At 48.9% G+C, this 21,561-nt stretch overlaps 1 protein-coding gene across 5 annotated transcripts in view; it reads left to right on the forward strand.

The window, feature by feature from the left end:
- The first annotated feature begins 430 nt into the window (after positions 1-430).
- The window catches only part of Soxn (SRY-box transcription factor soxNeuro), a 70,303-nt gene continuing 49,172 nt past the window's right edge, over positions 431-21,561 (forward strand). For 2 of the 5 annotated variants that reach the window (XM_076384976.1, XM_076384977.1), the window contains exons 1-2: positions 431-2,495; positions 7,446-7,604. In XM_076384976.1, coding sequence (XP_076241091.1) covers positions 1,117-2,495; positions 7,446-7,602 — 1,536 coding nt within the window. In that variant the 5' untranslated portion in view covers positions 431-1,116 and the 3' untranslated portion in view covers positions 7,603-7,604. Of the gene's footprint in view, positions 2,496-4,274; positions 4,467-7,445; positions 7,605-21,561 lie in introns of those variants that run through there. The other 3 variants (XM_076384978.1, XM_076384979.1, XM_076384980.1) reach the window with 2 other exon arrangements.

Here is a 21,561-nt window from a genome sequence, read left to right on the forward strand (position 1 = left end):
GTATCGACGACCGGACGAGCACGGCGGATGAAAGAACGTGCGCGTGTCCGCGCGCAATCATACACGCGACAAGCGTGCGCCATCAGCTGCTTCGAGGAATCATTGGCAACGTTGTTATCGTCGCCGGAACAGTGACAGAATTGTTGTTATCGTCGGCGAGAAGCATCGACGCGCTCGTGGATCGTTCCCGCCTGGTTTTCGAGCAGTGATATCGAACGTACCTCGGCGCACAGGAATTTTCTCGTCCACCGAAGGAAAATCGCGAGGATCGTATCGTTGCAGCGTCGCGATTCGATTCGTCGAGCGTATCGCGACCCATCAGCCAGTCACGAGCGAGCTGTCGACTTGGAAAGAGAGCCGGAGCAAGGGGACGAGGGAGAGGGATAGAGAGGACACGCAGTGTGCTACTAGAGGAAGAAAGTGACAGTGCGTCTGCGGTGGATCTGACGGACGGTTGTCGAGGTTGCCGCGAGAGGAGAAGAACTGTGTTGATATGAGGAGGGGCGAGTGTGTACGGTGACATTTCGTGATTACCAAACATCGAACGGTGTTTCGAGACGCCTATTCGAAGGACACGATTCGAAGAAACGAGCCGTAGTAATGCTCGAGCGTGGATTCTACGATCGTACGGTGCGCGGTGATCTACGGTGACTCGATTGACTGACGTTCGCATCGACTCGGTGCGCCACGTACGGTGACTCCCGATGGTGGGAACATCCGTACCGTGATTCTTTTTTTTCGTTTCGAAGCACACGGAAACAGGACAGAGCGTTTTCTAGCAAGCAGAGGAGGAAAGTGACTGAAGAAAAGAGTGAGACAGTGTCGGTGGTGCGTCGCCGCGCGTAATTCCAACAAGTGGTGCGGATCGGAGTAAAAGGAAGGAGCGAGCGTGCGAGACGGCTTACATGTTAGACACCCGCAGGGACACTGGTAGACTCGTGGTCGCGTAGTGTTCGCCGGTTCTTCCGTGAACACGGTCGAACACCGGCTGACGCCCGACGAGATACGGCTCGAGAAAGCTTCGAATCGTGCGTAGCCTCGGCGTTTCGTCGAATTTCTTGACGTCGAGAGGTACCAGGAAAGGGCGGCAAGCTGTACGGCCACAGGGAAGAAGACATGCTCACGATGGAGACGGACCTGAAGGGCGGCAGCCTGCACGGTCAAATGCCACCGCACCCTCATCAGGGTGTCTCGCCGATGGGTCACCACACGGGGGTATCGCCGTACGGTAGCCTCGGCTCGATAGTGCACAGTCCAGCCCTGTCCGGAAGTCCTCCGAGTACCGGAGGCCTCGGCCTTGGTCTCCAGCACCATCACCAAACTCCTCAGCACCATTACGCCTCGATGCAGGCTGCGCAGCAGCAGCAGCAACAGCAGCAGCAACAGCAGCAAAGCATGCACTCGCTGGCGCAACAAAGTGCCGGCCAGCAACAGCAACAGCACCACCCCCACCAGCAGCAGCAGCAGCAAGCTCAGTCGCAGCAGCACCATCAGCCACCGAACAACAACAACAATACCAGCAAGAACAACAACATCGACCGCGTGAAGAGGCCGATGAACGCGTTCATGGTGTGGTCCCGCGGGCAGCGGCGCAAGATGGCGCAGGAGAACCCGAAGATGCATAACTCTGAGATCTCGAAGCGGTTAGGGGCCGAGTGGAAGCTGCTCAGCGAGACGGAGAAGCGGCCGTTCATCGACGAGGCGAAGCGATTGCGCGCCGTTCACATGAAGGAGCACCCAGATTACAAGTACAGGCCGCGACGCAAGACCAAGACGCTGTTGAAGAAGGACAAGTTCCCGCTCGGCGGTGGAGTAGCGGGCGTCGGCGGGATGCTGGGCGTCGATCAGCGACAAGTCGGTGGCACAGGTGGTCCCCAGCAGGCGCAGCTCTCGCGAGACGTTTACCAAATGCCGAACGGTTACATGCCCAATGGATACATGATGCACGACCCGACGGCCGCGTACCAGCAACACGTCGCCTACGGCGGGCACATGGGCGGCGCGGCGGCGGCGGCCGCGGCCTCGGCTGCGGGCTACCCAAGGTACGACATGGGCCACCACATGGGCGGGGGCAGCCCTAGCCCCATCAACAGCTACATGAACGGGTACGGCGGCTACGGCAGCACCACCGTCCCAGGAGGCTCGCCGTCGCCCTATCACCAAGCGCAACCCGGCTCTCAGATGTCGAGTCACAGTCCCAGCGGTAGCAGCATAAAGTCGGAGCCGACGAGTCCGGCGAGCGGCGGGATCCACACGCCGACGCCGACAGGAGCGTCCTCGACGGCTGGGGCCGTGGGCCAGGTCGTGAAACGGGAATACATGGGCCAGCAGCAGACGCAGCAGTCCCAGGGAGACCTCAGGCAGATGATCTCGATGTATCTGCCTCAGGGTGTCGAGCAGGGAGTCGTGCAACACGGAGCGGGCGTCTACTCGCCTGGACCATCGCCGGACCCGCTCGCGCAGCATCACTCTGCCATTCCGCCTCTCACTCATATGTAAGCTGATTTCACTTTGCATTCTATTCTTTGCCTGTCTCTAGGCGTAGATGTGGAAGATTTTGCTCGATGTCTTGCCCGACCGACGAGAAATTTCAAAAATTCGACTGTTACGTAGTTGGAAATCTGCGTCGGGCAACACTCGATCGTCTTTCCCCTGCCCCCTGTACCTTTGAGGGTTGGATAAACCTTGGAAACGTGGGGATTTATGGCAACAACATCCGTCCTCGATCCATGTGATTTTATTTTTCTACAATAATCATCGATTGTAGCTAGCTGTTCGAAATTTAGATAGTTGGTTTATCCTTCTCATTGTCAAAGTAGCTTGTTTCCACGCTAGAGTTCGAGACGTCCAATGATTTGTTTTTATTTAACCTCGAAGAAGTTGACTCGCTAACTCGAGCGTGGAATAAGTTGTCGCGAGCGATTCGGAGCAAGCCTCGAGCCTCTGAATCGCTCGCGTCACGCACCCCTGAGACACGCTTTCCAATCACAAATCGTATGCCTCGTGCTTGCATACTAACACCGCGATGGCATTCCTACTTCTGGACCCTATGATTAGTCCTGAGTACGTAACAATTAGCACCGACATTCGACACCCTAGCCCCCCTGCCGTAGTTTGAACTAGTGGCGAGTAACGCCGAGCAGATTGTTACGTAATGAGATCCTACGAACCCACCCTCGTACAAGCAGTCAATCGTGCAAAACGCATGAGCCAATTAGTCGCAGCGGAACGATTCGAGCGCTACTAGCAGGGAAACCGAGATCTTTAATCATACAGCTAACTCCTTTGCCAAAGCAATTAGTTTTCGTCTTCGCTGGAACAGTTCACTCGAAAAAATAGAATGCTAGCGTCTCTTCTTCGCGATTCTCTGCCTCGGATCGATTGGAAGAGTGAACGTTTTTGGTTCGAGATCGTTAGATATGCTTGTTAAAAATACTAGAACGCGTCGGCCAGTTAAACAGGTTCGCTCGGCGAGATTAATTCGTCGAAGGAGCGCGATCGGGTCGCGCGCGAACGATACATATTCGGGAAGATTTACGACGGAAGTCCTGCCGACGATGGTCGACCAGCGACGCGTTTGTTAAACAGAGAGACTCTGCTTCGTGGTGGCAAGCACAGTACAAAGCGACAGCTTTATTTGCTTCTCCTACGTTTGTCTCTCTCTTTTCTCTTTCCTCGACGTTCGTTCGTTCGTTCGTTCGTTCGTTCGTTCGTTCGGTCGTTCGTTCTCTACTCAAGATTCTTCGAGGAAAACTTATTTCTTGCCTGATCGAGTCTTCTTTCGGTTCTTCCGTTTTCGTTTCCTTCTTTTCTTCCGTTTCGTTTCCGGGTTCTAATTGGTTTCCGCGCGAGCTGCAGTAGGGTCCAGAACGTAGGGAAACTTGAGCGGTCTAGACTCAAAATTTAATTTCGACATTGGCGTTTGTTTTCTGTTTGCCGTTTGAAAATAAATATTGAGTTGAAGTGTCGAATAGATAGGTTGAGTCACGAGAACGTGTCGGTAGCGTTTTCTTCCTTACCATTTCCTGACTACATCGATTCGCCTTCGATCGCCAATCGAAAGATCAGCGTTGTCGATTTCTCGATGAACCGTTCGCGTCGAAGTCGAGAACCTTAGTCTTGATCGACGATGGAATTGCAGGTTGAAAGAATACGAAATCTCGACTGTCGGTTTCTTCTGACTCATCCTATCAAACGTCTGAGAGACAAACAGAACAATAAAAGAAAATTTGAAATTATCCTCGATAGCTAACGCAAAAACCATAACCTCGTAGGATAGCTTAGAGTGACTCGCTCGGATGGACGGCCGTACGCGTGGGGCTCCCTTGAGAAAGAGTGACGGACAAAAAGAGAACGAACGAAACGGAGTGCGAATAACGAGGGAACTCGAAGAGTTCGTGGGGGCCGAAACGGGATCGCAATTGATTTCTCGCAACCTCGGGAGAAAAATTCACTGACGGAAGAAGGGGAAAATTAACCGTGACAGAGGGAAAAAGAAATGGTTTCGTCTCTGCTGGGACGTGTGCGATCTAACTTCAAGGACTCGACACCATTTGGCCAGTTTGCTCGTGTAGAGCAGCTGAGGACCGAAGAGACCCGAACGATCGAGCAATCAGGTATCAGAAGAGAAAGACTAAATACGGTAAAAGAATGTGATGTAACGTCTACTGACGAAATTCGCCGAAATTCGCCGAAATTCGCCGAAAACGTGGGTCCTCTGCGTGCGTCGTGCAAGGACTTCCGGTCGTGTTCTCCAAGCTTGCAACAGAAGACGCTCCTGCGGCCCCCATGCTCCTCGACCCTCGTTTCGTTGAAGAGCGTTCCTTTTCTGTGGACCCGGCGATGCAAAGAAAAATGAGCAAACGATGACGCGTTTTCGCGAATCGACGAAACACGCGTCCTCCCTTCCTCTTGTCCCGCGACTTGCGTTGCGTCGCGGAAGAGGTTCGTCTAGGGATCGACGAATGGATCGATCGATCTATAGCGCGAACGTTGCTGATTCGTCGACAAGAATATTACAGTCCGCGCTCGTTTTCTCCGGCCGTGGCAGAGGAAAGAGAGAAAAGGGGACAAGACCGCGAAACGACAAAACCTTACTGTGATAAACGAACGCTGCACGAACGTAGCAAGCGTGTAAGAATGAGATATCCAGGGTATAACCGTGAGGGAACTCTACGGGGGTGATAGAGGGTAGAGGGAAGACCTGACAGTAAGTGTGAACGAGCGAAAAAGAGGTTGTGTAAAGTGAAAGTGACGCAGGACTGAATGTGTCGCAGCTTCGCGTGACTGTATATATATACATATTTATATACACCAATGCATTCATATATATATATATGATATTATATATATATACATAGGAAACGTAAATAGCAAAGGCAGACGCGTGTATTATATTCTCCGCGTTAGCAATATTCCTTTTTTTCTCTCTCCCGGTTTAACGACGTCTCGTTCGACGTCCGTCGCCTGCGTCCATCGGTTTCCAATCGCGACCTTGTTCGTGCGAACGCGCGATATCGTCCCAATTAGCGAACGAACACGATTAAAGAAATAAATGTTACGAAAGAGAGAAAGAGTAAGAACGCGTGAGCGCGTGAATGTGAGAGTGTGTGCAGGGAGAGACGCGTCGGAAAATTAGATAACAGGCGCTCGCGAATAAACGAACGAATCACAGTTGTGTGTTGATCGTAATGTAAAAGAAAGAGAACAGTATTTATTGTGCATATCTCGTCTCGCGAACGTCGAAGGAAAACTTTTCGATGTACCTCCGGCAGAAGCAGTGTGTTCGTATGCAAGAGTGGAAGAAACATATAGATTGGTCGTTAATCGTCCTCCGCGTTTTCCATCCCCTGCGCCCCTTCTGTATATAGAGAAATCCCGTTACCTCCTTGGTCACGTCGGACAAGTTCACCTGGAGTATTAATCAGAATCAAAACCTGTCTTCGTGACCCACCAGGAAAATTATCATTAACGATCGTTACTCTTACGTCATTACGTTTATTATTACTGCAGTGACACTAAAAGTATCATTATTATAATTATTATTAATACTAATATTATTATTACTATTATTATCAATACGACTTCTTTTTATTATTATTCTTACCACTATTATTATTGTAATTATTATAATTATTTGCGATTATCGTTTCTCCTTGGGTTCCTTTTCATTTCTCCCATCCACGCGTCCCTCCTGTTTTTCTTGATAAACTCAATCCCTCCTCTCCTCACACTCTGACATCATTCAGGACGAAAGAAGCTGCAACGCGCGTCCGTTGCAGTGTCTATTATTTAAGCCCACAGGCTAAATCGCGCGACGTTCGTTCAAGGGTCGATTAATCAAGACCGATCTGCCGAGACCGAGATGGAAGGTGAACGATTCGATCTCCTCGAAGAGCACGAAGGCCACCGAAGTTCACGAGTCCTCTCTTCTTTCGAGGTGATCCGCTTGCTGTGGCTGCGACTCTATCTGTGATAAGAGGCTACCGAAATTCTCGATCGAGCGGGAACGGGGAACGGGAAACGGGGAACGTCCTGCATGGATCTCGCGGCGCGATTTCCATTTCGTTTCTTAGTCGAATTCTGCGATACCGGCAAAGAGAAAGGGGAATCGAATTCGATTCGTTTCTGAAAAGGGCGAAGCAACCTTGCTCGTTGAATCGTCGATGTCGCATGTCGGGTACAGATCGGTGTTTGGTTTCTGCTGCACAACTCGAACTTTGACACCAACTCGTCAAACAGCTCGACGCCAACGCGATCGAGTGTCTCGGACTTTTTACGAAATGTCGCGTTACAGCAAGCAACGAGAGGGAAAAAGACTGCGCATGTAAATCGCGAAATCGAACGGAAAAGCTCGTCGTTCCTCGTTCGGCCCACGTGCTCCGTGCACTCGTCTCGTCTTCTCGTGCATACGAGCACGCAAATGCGGATGGAGAAAAGAGTAACGGATATATTGAAAGCTTTGTACAAACGACCGATAATCCGTAATCCGTGGAGTTTTTAAGTCGCAAACTCTGTGTATGTACATACGTTCGCCACGGCAACGACTCGCCGTGGCACTTTCGAATATATATATATATATACATATGTATATGAATTAAGAGCAATTCACAATTGTGTTTCATTTCGACTTCATACCTTGCTCGTTCGCCTAACTCATTCCCGTTTCTGGCATCGTTAAAACGAAATACGAAGAATCGACCAAGCTAATCAGGTAATTCCATTCAGGTAATTGTCTCTTCTATCGAAAGCACCGTGTGACGTTTGTGTGTACTTTGCATGCACTCTTTGAGTGGTTGAATTGGTATGTCTTTCTATTCTCTTCTAAAACCTTTCTACTTCCTTCAAATCGATAAGCAGCGGCAGTGATCTTCCAATCGATCTGATGGCCTGACGTATATCAGTATCTCAGTGCAATCGCTGAATTTATTGAAATTATTTACTAGATTCACGCCTACGTTGGCTGATAGGCTCAGTTCTGGAGCTTGGCATGCATTAAGTGAAACGCGAGTGGTGTCAGCGTCGGAACGTATGCATAGTAGACGAACGAAAGAAGACAGCGCAAAGGAGGCATCGATACGGGCGAGGACAGCAAGAGCGTAACGGTACAGCCGGATTTTTCGGTATCCTTCTCCCCCGCGGTGAAATAGCTGTTTTTATTCGTCGGCGCGGCGCGCGTAGTCGCCGCGAAATGTCCCAATAAATATAACGCTCGGCACGGACGAGTGGAGACATTAATTCGTGCCAATAAATATTCCCATCGTTCCGGCACATAAACCTGGCGTTTGTCATACACACGCAGTCATTTCGGTTAAAAGGCATTCCCTCTGCCACTGAATGCAAATGCGAGTGCTCGTTGTGCGTGCCGTAGGGTCTCTAAAGTGCTTTCAATTACGTGTTCCACCTAACGTCCTGGCCTGGAGGGCCGTTTTCCTATGTTTTGCATAACCGGGATTTTCAAGTGTTTCACGCCCCACGAGGACGCGACGCGCGGCTTGCGCACGGCCCAACTTCGTCCTCAGCCACCAGCTACTCCTTTGCGTCCCGATTCTCTCGACACCGCCACGCCGTCCCTGCCTCTAACGAGACTACCCAATCTTTCTTTTTCTTTTTCCTCTCTTCTCTCTCTTCTCTCTCTTCTCTCTCTTACTCTCTATCTCATTTCTTTCCCTGTGTTTCTCCCTTCTCTCTGTGTCTGTCCCACTTTGTCTGTGGCACTTTGGTCCGTAATGTGCATGCGTTTCTAAGTTCAAAGGCAAAGCACGTAATTAGCATTCATTAGACTCGATTCTGTGCATTTAGAGTCTAGAGTGTTTCCGATGAGACGCCTTTAAAAGGTTTGTACACTTCGGAGTCGAATATCGAGCCATCGTAGCAACTCCATTCACGTACATTTGCACCCTGTTATCTCTAAACGACAGGTAGGATATCTTAGGGAATACAAAGTCTGTCTCCAGAAAAAAGCACGTGCTTTGACCTTGTCCCGCCTTGCAATTCCCCCCCGAGATCGCTTACCGTTCGATAATTAATTTTCGTCGTAATTTTGTACACACGACCCGTCGTTATCAGCCGCGGCTGCGGAGTCGTCACACCACGCGCGGCTTTATCGAACGCGAACGATGCAATATCGCGCTATTACTTTGCAACGTGTAATAAACGCTCGATAAGGAGCACTTGTTTTTTTACTTACGGTAATGGTAAATGGCATTCGAACAGCTGCGCCCGAGGCACGCGAGGAAAACCAAGGATGACTTCTGCGCTCGTCGAAACTCTCCTTCGTCTTCCAACGCCAGCCAATTCATAAATTGAATTGTGCTCATCGCCGAAACGAATTATTCTTTTCAGCGCGTATCAGTGTCATTGACTCGCGATAGGAATCGATCGAAAGATTACAGTACCGTTACGCGAAAATCAGAATCACACAAGACGTTATTCCTTGAACTTAATCGAGGCTGAGGAATATATGATACAAGCTTCGGGACGATTGGGTACTTTCAAAAATTCTGAAGTAGTTTTTTGCGCCAGCTCGAAGTTCGAATCTTATGCACTGAAACAATCTACCAGGAAGTTGCACATGTAGGGAAATCAGCAGAAGTTAAAGAACAAACTTTCTCGCTACTGTAGATTGCGAATGAAACTTTCTGCAAGAATATTATCCTCCGTACGACTTTTTGTATGGGCGTTGAAATTGTACGACTTCTGAGCAAAAAGCCCGTGCAGAATCGTCAATGATTGAACGAATTCTTCCTGCTTTCGGTTCGGAAGCTTCATTTTCGCTCGGATTTCAGAACGACGTACTTGAGACTAATAAATTACGAGAAGTCGTTCGATTGAGATCATTTTTCAGAGGAGAGGTGGGGGACTATTAGAAGGCAAAAACAGCTGTCCATAAGTGAGCGTATAACTCTTTCCAGGTAATCCCATGTTTCACGGGGGAATTTATTTCCACTGGCATAACTTTTCCTGACACGAGGTGCCGGTCCACGCGCGTACATGCGTCTTACGATACGTCTAAGCTCATACGCCCACGCGGTGTCTCGCACCTGACTCTATTTCTCGGCTGATTTACGCCGCTCCCAGACTCCTGGCCGAGGGGGATGTTTGCGCATACATTAGCGAGGAATTTTCTCGGTTCGCGCGAAACGAAACGCCTCGGTAGCAAAGGGAACGGCATTGATAAAGCTATCTCGTGAATAGAGCCGCTATTGCTAACCCGTGACCGTTTAATTAATTGCCGGGCAAGAACACTCTGGCGGCGAGATTAATCTTGGCGCTAACCAAGGTCGCAGCTCCTGCCTGGAATCGAAAAACTCTCTAATTGAAACGTACGAACTTTCGTTCGGGAATTTTAAACAGTCGCGAAACGCCGTGCAGAATGCTGGAGCCTCATGTGACTCATCTCGAAGGTAGACGCAAAAGTCTTTTAAAGTGTTTTACTACTGTATCCTTCGTGTATACATATTGGTGAAACTGCAAATAGCTTGATAAATTTGTCAGTGTTAAAAGATCGAAGTAGGATCGAGTGCCGCTTTTCTAAACCCACCATCAATCTCGAAACGCTTCGCTGGCACGTGGGTGATTGCCGAAAAAATCCCCTCGCGGGTTCGCCAAGGTACCGTGGTCCCCTTCTTCCTTTCTCGTCTCTCCTGGCCCAACGAACCCCTAGAGTAAGATAATATTCACGGCCAATTACCTAAAACGCACTCCTTATGGAGTTGCGCCGGGTTATTGGCAGCTTGCCACCATGCAATCGAGTATCCGGTGTGAAACGACCTTGTTATTAACGTTCAAGTAAGCTTTACCAGCCAATAACCCGGCTTCCCTTGGCCAAAAGGATTCGTGAGGAATCCCGATCAACGACCCCACGCGATCCTTTGAATCCACTACTTGAAAGGCAGTGTACTTTTGAGAACATTTTCATTGCTCGGTAAAGGCATATTAGTCACGGAATTCCATCGCTTAATTGCCTGTAAAATACATAATCTGCTCCATGTACCAGGCTTACTTATTTACCGACATTTTTTGCCAAATATTCAGCAGTCGAATTAGATTTTTCTCTCATAAGTCAGCTGTCCATACGTGGTCTCACAGAAAGCCAAAACTCTGGCGTCTTTACTTTTTTCTTCTGCCCGAGACCAGGGCTCTCTTCCTTCTGGTCGTTTTTCGGCGCAGTTCGTGTTTATGGCACGAGCAGGACAGTTATGGCAACGAACGGCCGTCATCGGGAATCCAGCTGGACCTTCCAATTTGTTAATTGGCACGATAACATACGCGCGATCGTATTTTTGCGACTAACTCCGACTGCTGCTGGCCGAGTCTCGCGGGCATTACGACATCGTTTTTTCGTTTCGTGTCCGGGTTGCATTTATTTGCCCGCGCAGCATCACACTTATTAAGCTCCATAATCTGCGCCACGGTTATTCGGGGTTGAGAGCGAGCTGGTTATTTCGTAATTGATGGTTTCGTGAGTGTTTCGCAATGGAGTTCAGGAGTTCCACCAGTTACGAAAGAATCCGATTGGAAGCAACTTTTCATTCTTTAGTTTCATTCTTTAGTTAGGAGGAATTCTACTTTATTACTAGGCCGACAGTTCGCTACTTCTATCGCGCCTCGAAGCGAAATCTAATCTTCTCCCGGTGACATTCTTCTCGCTATGCAGGGGGTTAGAAGGCGAAAGGAGGATGGGGTGTTGGGCCAGACACCACGAAAGGAGGGGTGCTACGACGTGAGAGACGATCGTTGCAGACTGGTTCGACTAGCTGGCGGGGTCAGTTTATTGCAAACAAATGGGTTACGCTTGTTCGACGCCGTATTTCACCGAAATTTATTGTTTATTATTCCGCAGGCCCAGGATGATATAGGGCCGTGTTTGCCGGGAGTAGCGTTAATGTCGTTAATAGCACCACCGGTTCGACTGCCAACCACCGGCATCGCGGCACCCGATGCAGGGACAAAACCTCTCGGGGACGGGTTTCTCTCCTCTCTCCTCCTCTAGCCTTCCTTCCTCCCTTTCTTTCCCCGATCTTCGTTCGCCAGTTTTATTTTCGGATCGACCCCGCTGAAATTAAGCGCGATCAAAACGCAAAGAATAAAGCTGCCTCTGAAAATTACCCAATTCGTTCGGTATTTATTTCCCTGATCACTTGTTTCTTAGGCTAGACCCAAACTATGTCCTTCAAACTCAATTTCTATGATTTATTAATCCGTTCACCTACCATTCCATATTTTATAGCCTTCTTAATCTCTCTGTTATCTCACAGTTAAATAGTTCTCAATTGATGGAGAAATTAGCAGGTATTTGAAGTCAGTATGGGGAACCGATTTTTCGACTACTGGTCTTTCTCCGCTTCCTTCTCGTCATTCTTGGGTGAGCACACACGAACCGTGTCACCCCGCATTGCAGCCTATATCACGCCAATCAGTTAACCCACTGTGGACTTGACGTTAACGTGCTCCTAATGCGGGATAGACTTATTGTGGGTAAACAACCAGATTAAAACCCCTTTTCCAGAGCTTCCCATGGCTTCTAAGATTCATCTCTAAGTGGATGATCTGTTACACTCGTTTCAATGTGTTTCTAACGGATAGCTGGCACGACTTCAGGGGAACGTAGGATAGAATTGTACTCTAAAAGCAATTCCTTCAATCGAATCGCGGATTTCGATATTCTTCTTACGTTTCCACGAGCATCGTAAGTTCCTCAACAATTTTCTTCGAATCAACACAGTCAACCTACTTTAAATATGGTCACTACTTATCTGTCACTTCCATCGATGGACTATATCGACGGAGAGTCCATCGAAACCTGTGTAGATCCACCACTAATCATACTCATAGTAACCGACGTGACTGACGACCAAAAAACAAACCAAACGATATCGTATCTACGTTTTCGCAAACAATGGACCGTGCCCCTTGAAGCTAGCGGGCAAACAAAACGAGAAATCGGAAAACGTGTCCCAGCCACGGGGGCCATAAATCGTGAGGAAGAACCGGAGTGGCAGGGTCGCTATCTCCCCTCGGTTCCTCCGTTTCCACACCCCAGACTCGCGTTATTGCGCTAATAAAGCACTTAACAATTATTTTCCGGCCGGTGATTTTTCAGGCGGCCACGGGCAGCCGCGGGCAGCCGCGAGCAGCCGCGGGCAGCCACTGATAAACCGGTGTCCCGACCGATAACCCGTCCCAGTCGCATCGTCCAAACCCAGCACGCCGTGTCGCGGCGAGTTATCGTCCCGAAACGAAAACAGGAGGTCTGACTGCGACCGTCAGGCCACCAGCCCACCCCTAATGTACGATTCGCATGTGAGCTGCGCGGGACCGCGTGATTCGGCCGCCGCATAATTGAACGCGATCGCAATCGGGCAGCGCACATTTGTCTTAATTTCGGTGGCGAACGGGCCGTGCGCCTCCCTGGATCCTTGCCCGTGTCCTTATCGGCCCTGCTCCCCCATCCACGAATCGTTCTAACGCCGTCACGCGTCCGGCTATCGGTCCTCCCCATCGTCGTCGGGTAGATCGCCACGACGATTGGGATTTCGGTGCCGGTGGACGCTAATTTCGCCGCTGAATGGCTCCGTAAGCGATAGAACGACCGTCGCGGACGACGTCTTAATTATTCCTGACCAGCTACCGCGCCGGGGATCCTGTAGACGTTGTTCCGATTCTTGTTTCCCGCCAGTCAGATCGATGGATCGCCTTTTGTGTCGAGGACAGGGATCGTCGCGGTACTACCAGGAGATTTTCACTCTCGATTGCTGGATCTTATGCGACGGTCCACCTCTGACATGTAGTGTTATATGTGCTTCGAGATTTCTTGCGTCTTCGTGGGAGGTTTTTCTCCTACACGGTTTTCGCGTGCGCAATTGCCATTAATCTGATGCTAGGGAATTGGTAGTAAGCCGATGCTTACTAATTTCCATCGAGTTGGCCGATGTAATTTAACGAGTTCCTAGCGTGTCTTAATTACGAGGCCGTCTAATCATCGCAGGGGCGCGCGCCGCAGCCAGGATATTCATGCGAAAATCACGCGCCGAGTTCCATTCGCGGAGATTCTACTCCATCGATGGCAATTGGGCTTTTCTAAATTGGTTCGAGACCATTTCCCTCCGCTTTTTTTATTTTCCCATCTCGTGCACATTACTCGACGCTCGTTTGCGTTAAGAAATGTTAAACACTTTTGAAAACGAGGGGAAGAGATCGCTGTCGAAATTCCCAGCAATTTTAGCGCATTAAGGGATTAAAAATCTGGCTAGTCTAAAGGGTCCTCACCCCGTACTCACACAGACGCGCGTGTTCCTTAACATTTGCGAAACGCGTTCCGTACATTCGGCGGTTGCGTACGGCCGAACCGTGACTGTCATCGTATTTAATTAAAATGTCACGTGTGATAAATGTCGCGTGTGTCGCGTGAAAGAAATCGTCGTAGCCAACCTCCTCTGTCCGTCCTTTCCACTGGGGGCCCGCGCTGGGGAGTAATAAATGAAATTTCCTATCCTTGTAACACCTATACCGCGACACGAAGACGCGGGCTGAAAAAGACGAAGCCCAGGGATGATCGAGACAGCGGAAATTAGCGAGACACGCATTCATCTTCGGGACTTCCCGCCTGTGATTACGTAAGACTGTAATTTTTCAATATTCCACGTAGCTCGGCTCGTCGCCTCGTTTCTAGATGTTCTCTATTTATTCAGAGACGTTCTTGCTTGAATGTCCACGAAATTCAGACGACAGTATGCTTCGAATGCTTTGATCCACTGAGACTTTGTATAAATTAGTGGCTGCGTTACGAAACTTTGCTGTACAGAATAATTGAGAGCGAAGCAGACGTATCGGACGTTTAAATTTAGTGCTACGATCGCGCGCTATAAACAAACGATTATAATGTTCTGCGTGGCAAGGTCGGATTTTGTTTGTACACGGTCGGGAATCGATAGATTTCGAGTATCTGCGCGAGTCGTCGACCGATTTCTCGGAGCATTCATCGAGGAGCGACGCAGTCTCGCCGTTCTAGTTTCCAGCGACGGGAAGCCGAGTGCTCTCGTCTGGGAAATTTCCCCTGGCAGACAGAAAAAGTTCTTCGAAACTGTCCAGTTGCAATTTCGTCCTCGTCTTCGTTTCTCCGTTCTTCTTGTCGACTTCGGGGAGTCGCCGGGACACATCGGTGCATATTGCGCTTGTAAATGCATTGGTACCCCGACTGATGCATATTTATTGAGCGGAGACCTGGCTCGAGAAACTCTTATGCAATTTTCCATTCTCCCGTGATGCGCTAGAGGATTCCCGTTTCTCGCTCGGTGACTTGGTGCGAGTGCACTCACTTAACAGCCCGTGAAACGCCGCTTAACAATGATCATTTCCCTCCGTTCGGTTAAACAATTAAACCGTTTCGATCGGGATAGTGGAAACTCGCGCGCTAACGGCTTTGTTACGTCAACGCGCAACTCAACAATTATACGCTTAAGAATCGACCGGATAGACTGGTAATTCGTTAGGAATATTTATGAATATTCATGAATATTTAATTATAAATATATTTATGAATATTTACTTAATAATGGCTTGGACTCGATATCTCATTGGAACTAAAGAAGATTGAAGTATAAGGTTTTTAGGACTTTCGGATAGTGCGTCGGGTTTTCGACGCAAAATCCCACGAATTCGAGCTATGTGCGCATATCTAGACGCGTTCATCGACGTTTCATCATAGCACGCGATGCATTCTATCGTAATTCACGTACAACCTGCCGGCCGATGCCCGATGAATGACTTGGCAATTATATTTTCATCGGCTGTTGACCAGTAATGTTGCTGTTAAGTTGAGCTTACGAGACCACGACGCGGGTAACGTATAATTGATTCTCTGCGTAGAATTTTTGTTGGTTAGTTAGTTTGCCAGTTAATCGAATTCAGCATCCACTGCAAAAAGCTACAAAATCGTCAAATTACCTCTTCTCTTCGAGAAGCAAGAAAGCGCAGAAGGACGACGAAACTGTGTCGAGGACCTTCGCGTAGGTGCGGCTACGCGACGGGTCTCGCAGTTTCTCGAGCATCCAATTATCGCTGGATTCGCGTTTGCGCGGCGCAGAAGCACGAAAATGTTTTCCTCCGCATGGCGAGAATTGATAACGGAGCTGATAACTCCCGGTGAATCTGCGCCTTCGAAAATTCACGATCGACCTTTGACGAACTCGAGTCGTAACTTCGAGAATTTAGTGCAATAATTCGACGCGGCAATTTCAGTAGTTTCTTCTTTAGCAGGAGCAACATGTAACGTCCACCGATATTCGAGGAAACGCAGATCACTGGAGAGCGACGAACTCTCGGATTCGCGGCGAGTAATTAAAATTCTATGATCGATAAGGGGATCGAAAACAGGAGCGGTCGTTACGTCGAGCCGATAACGTAATTAATTGGCGCGTGCTGCCAGATGAGAAACATTTGGTCCGATAACGGGATGTTTTTCTTTCCGAGGAATCACTACGCGAACGTGTCATGACGCGGCGAGTCGATTCGAGCCGACTCGCACGAAATCGTTATTTAAACGATGCGATCGCCGCGAGGGAAGCGCGCGGTGGAGGGAGAGGAGGAAGCAGGCACGAGCAGAAACGCGCGACGCTCACAATTAGTAGAAAGTCGCGCGACACGCGGTCGTAATTAATGAGACGACCGGCCCGCTCGAATCTTAATTATTTATCGCAGCATCGTCGATTAATTACAGTCACCTCGCGTTCCGCGCGTGATGTATCGCTCGCGACGTCCCGTCGGTGACAAATTATGCCATTTCTTTTCTTCTGTCCGAGCTGAACGGCCTCTCGCGGCCTCGCTCGTTCTCTTCTGTGCGCCGTTTCGAAAGGATGACAGGACTCTGTGCCGTGAGAGATTGGAGGATATCCCGTCACCGTGAATTTAGAATTTCACCTCCATTCAATAGCCGTCCCTTTGAACGGTTCGCACTGACAGCGAGGCGCGACCTGTTCTTTCGCTAGCTAAGTACTCAAATGTTAAGGACACCTGGATGCGATCCTCTGACTCTCCGTCCCGAGCTCGGAGAAGATTCTGCGAGAGATCCTAGAGGTTGCTGAAGTTACACGACAACGAGCTTATGGGTGTAGGATGAGGTGTAAAAATGAAGTGTCAAAAACTCTAAAATGGAGAGGAAAGGAATAGGCATCTATTGCAGAAATCCTGACAAATATAGAGACTGAAAATTTGAAAATTTTTAACTAACTAGAACTAACTTTGCGCAAAGTGTGTCATTCGCTTCGTGGAAAGCACGCTGCACGGTCCGCAGACCACGCTCTCTTATCGTGAAATGTTAACATCAATCGCGATAAAACATCGTTGGCACAGATGTCTCGACCGATTAAAACATTGTCTCAGAGTTATCGTTTGGGTGTCGTTGACTGTAGCACTCTTCCTCACTGTATTTGATCCAAGACTCAATTTTGTGATCAATAAGTAATACGCTTCTATGATTAACGCCTGTCTGCATCACGATTCTCTCCGTTAATTACTCCTCCTTTTCATCCTAGGAACATCTCCGCTTTCGCGGAATCGCGTTTTTTCGGGAGACGGAAAGAAAGAGAAATACCTTTCATTCATTCGACACAATCGCGACTGAAAAAGTACGGCTCTCTTCGCGAGAGATTCGATAAACTCGAATGACGCTCAGGCTCACCTAATTACGCGATAAATGCGTGACTGCTCGCGCTAGATGCACAGGGTGTCGCTGCTAATTACTAATTACTCATTAGAGCACGTGGGCGCGAAACCTCTTCTCCGTCACCCTCCTCGCCTGCCTCGCCCCTCCCCGTGCCTCTAGGCCCTACTCTGCCACACGTAAATGCAAAAAGTGCGCATTATCTTGGGTCGAGAGAGCGGTGGCGTGCAGCGGCGATAAATAGAAAGAAATGAAGGCCCTGGTTTTCATGGTGGCGGACGAGCCAGTGACGTGCGATCTCGTCGACGTGTGACGCGTCGAGGCCCGCTGCCACCCCGGGAGGGCTGCACGCCACCGTCATTTTTTGTAATTATTTTATGGTAATGAGGCTAATTAAAAGGTAGAATGCCTCGAGAGGGTTCTATCGTTCAGAAAGGAGCATGAATTACGCGCGACCGTATACATATATTGTTCGAACGCGCGATACCTCGCATTCGCCTTTTGTCACCTCCGCGAACGATATCGCGGGAGTGTGCTCGCGAGGGGTGCGCCGATTATTCGCACTTCGCATGCACTTTGTTCCTTGCGAATCAATGTCGATGATTCTTGGCATGTGTCATTCTTGTCAAGATAAGCAACAACATAATCCTGACTGTAAGTGAACAAGATGGTAACAAGTGTTTAATGACTTATCCGGAACTAGGGTAAATTTCTGGATCGGATCGGCGACAAGAAGGGCAACGTAGGTGCGTACGAAGGACGTTTCTCTGAGACCTAATGTCAGATGGCGGAAGCATTATCATCAGCACACTGCGGTCGTTATCTTGAACGTCAGAACTCCGCGATAAGGTTTCTTTTATCAGATCTGGCATTTCAGTTGCGTCACAATCCGGGAGTAACTATCGCACGCGTCGACGCGCGTGGAGGCGAGAAGCGACGCGCTTAGCTCCCACAACTTGCTCATTACACGTCCCAATACTCGACATAACGGGCACTCCTGTTCCTCTTCAGCGTCACCTCGCCACGATGGTCCTTCTTCCGTGGAAAAGTGGCAAGGACGTCCGAAATACCATTTTTTTATAATTACAATCCGCCGTCGTCGTCGACGCAATTATTCACTGGGCTGCGCGAGAGAAACAACCCCGGTTACCGCTTCAGCCTCGCGGACGCTGAAGAATCCTCTAGAAAACGAGAAAGAAAAGAAGAAAGAAAGAGGAAGAAAAAATATAAAGGGCTTCGTCGTGCTCGCGGAACCGAGCGACGAAGCGAGGACGAGCGACGCGCTCCCGACTCGCGTACTAATTACTTAAACTCGCAATTAAGTGCACCCTCGCGGCGCTGGAGAAAGGAATCGCGGGAGCGTGATTCGCACCTTCCCCCTTTTTTTTCCACTTCTCCCGCTCCCTATCTCTCTTTCTCTACTTCCTCCCTCTTCTCCCCCCCCCATTCGCCTTTACACGTTCGCTCATACGTGTTCGCAGGTGCACACCAACTTTCCTCCCTTTCTTCCGACTTTCTTTCTGCCTTCCCTGCAGTCTTCCTTTGAACATTTACGCTGGCCGGCTGTGAGATTCGTGTTTTTTAGGAAGCTGCTTCTGGATCTGAACCAAAGTCACCTTTAACGATGAATTTCGTCATGGGATAAGCAAGATAGCCAGAAATGATCAAATTGCTTCGCTTTTGATGCACTACAGAATTTCCCTTACGTATCTGTTCAAAGTCTAAACGCCTTCAGGGAAGGTACATAAGTTAGGTCGTGGTTCATGATCAGACAAAAGCTTCTACTTTCATTCGATCAGTGTTCGAAGTGTTTGTAAAGCAGCACCGTTATCGAGGTTGATCGTTCTCCTCTGTAGCCTCTGCCATGCATCGGATGCACCGCAGCGCCTGCGCACTTGCATCGGTACGTTTAACAATTGTGTGCATACACGTCCGTGTACACGTGAACACATAGATAAAAGCGTGGTCACGCATGCGCTTCGAGAGACCCACTCCAATCCGGATTCGCGGCTGCTGAACCGGGGATGGAAGAAAAATGGCTTTCGTTCGACGAATCGCGATATCGACTCCGTACCAGTTGCGAAATGTCCGAAGAACACACACGGCTACCAAGTGCATTGTTTTCGCGGTAGCGATGCACCGAAACTTGGCGCTAGATGTTCTTATGCTTTCGATCACTGTCTAAATTCAGGGGATTCCGAGTAATCAGTCCCTGGAACGTCTGACTACTGTATTTATCTCCTTACTTCTCCTATCGAATATTTGCAGAGCTCGGTCCAATTTTCCAGCCCCCTCGAGGCTACTCACAGAAGGTTTCGATCGATAAAGCATACTGCTTCAGGTAGCATAGCTTCTCCGAAGACATTTGATCTCACACTAAATACGCTACCTCCACATTTCTGAGATTGAAAAAAAGTTGACGATACTCCTGTGAAGAAACGCATTCATGGACTGGCAAGGGGTGAAACGTCTTCATCAAACCTTCATTTAACATTCATTACATCCTACATTTCAGGTACAGAGTGTCACGCTAATTACTCTCGAGCGTAACAACCTACTATCGTGAAATCTCAGAACGAAAGAACTCGGTGCAGTGTTTCATTGCTAACTCGCTACCCCTAAGAGAAAATATATTCACCAATCCGCGATATCGTCGCAACGAACGGCGTAACTCACCCTCCGAACAATTCAAGCCTGGATCCTCTTTTGCCAGCAAATGATCCATGCGCGTCACGCGTAATTGTAAACGTCCCCATAAAGACATCTCGTTACCAGCATCGGCCAGCAGGATAGGGTAGAGTGAAAACGTCGACGTTATTAACTTCCCATTCGGTCGTCATTTCGCTTTCGCGGCGTTGAACGAAGAAAAAAACAGAGACAGAGCCGGGGGTGAGGGTGAGGTAGGAAAATCGGAAACCGCGTGTCTGGGCCAAGCTGGCGTAAAGACGAGTTTCCAGCGATCTCATTGTCCGCTTGTGCCGGCACAAAGGGGTGCACGACATCAAAGACGAGTCAAAGTTATCGCCTGGGGCTGTACATCCCCGATATTAGCCGTACGCGCGGCTAATAAACCTTTTCGCCCGTTCGACAGACGCGATTCCGTGATTCTTGTGTGTTCGCCACGCTCGCTGCCAGCCGGAAAAAGAATCGCTGTCGGATTGGCGGCTGGCTGAAATTAGCGCCGCTTTTCCTCGCGATCAAAAGAAGCGTCGAGAGTCCTTTTACTGTAATCAATTTTCTCGCGTGAAACGATTGATTTATTCAAGACACCCTTCAGGCGATATCTAAGGAAGAACTTTTCAAAGTCACGTTTATGATCAAATAAAGAGGTTTCCGTCTTGGAAACGGTGAAACCTTAGGGCCGTGAATAATTTCGAAGCTTCGTAGAACGATCGATTAGTCGAGAGGATTGGTTAATCGATACCTCGGCCTGTCTACCGATTCCTTGCTTATTAATTCAAATTAGCTACAACTATCGATGCCTTCAGATCGTTTTCTAAATTATGGATTGTTGGATGGGATCCACGTGGCATTTTTTTTTACTCAGCTTGTGATCTTTTTTTAGCGTCGTGTACTGAGTTTAGAAGAGGATAATGATCCATGTACGGCCTGACAAGGAAGAAAATTCTGCTGGAATGTGCACGGTCGAGCGACGTCAAACGTAATTGCTTCCCTCTGTTCTCCTCGCAGTTAATAATTCGCGACGCGATGCGAAAAATGCCGATGACTCGACACCGTGGTCTCTCTTCGAACGAAGACGCGGACGTTTGCAGACACGGCCTCTCCAGTCCCTCAAACCTCATGCCTCGAGTCGCCGTTAATTAATCTCATTATCGGCTTAATCGCTCGAAGATGCGTATCAATTGATAACACCTTGTCGATGAGTTGCCTCGCGTGTCTGCCGTCAAAAAGAAAGAAATTTCTTTGTGCTCATAATTTGAGATGACGTTACAATGATCTCCACAGAAATTAAGGAAGTCCCAAGATGAGGAATTGAAAGTCGAATTGGTGATTTAGAAAAATAGTTCGAGTCTTCGCAAAGTGTGAAGTTTATGAATTCGAGGCGTTTCTAAATCGCTTCCAAAAGAGTTTGGAGAAACGAAACGCAAGAGAAGGAGAGTTGTGCCACAAATCATCCTCGAAGAAATCTAATTTACGGGCGCACGCGGCTTAGGACCGGCCTAGAGGGCCAGCTCCAACCGAAACGTGGGAAGTTGAAAAATGCGAATCCCCATTAAAAATTCGGTGACGTTCTTCGTTGGCCGCCGATTTACCGGTTACCGGTTCCTCGGCCAGCCTCGTCGTGGTAATTTACTGGTCAACTTACTGCGATTAGCTGACTCCTTTGTCACTATTAACTTGACTAGCTACATCGAACGCTATTCACTCTGGATAGTGAA

Source organism: Calliopsis andreniformis, chromosome 9 (genome assembly GCF_051401765.1).
Source record: "Calliopsis andreniformis isolate RMS-2024a chromosome 9, iyCalAndr_principal, whole genome shotgun sequence".
Taxonomy (NCBI): domain Eukaryota; kingdom Metazoa; phylum Arthropoda; class Insecta; order Hymenoptera; family Andrenidae; genus Calliopsis; species Calliopsis andreniformis.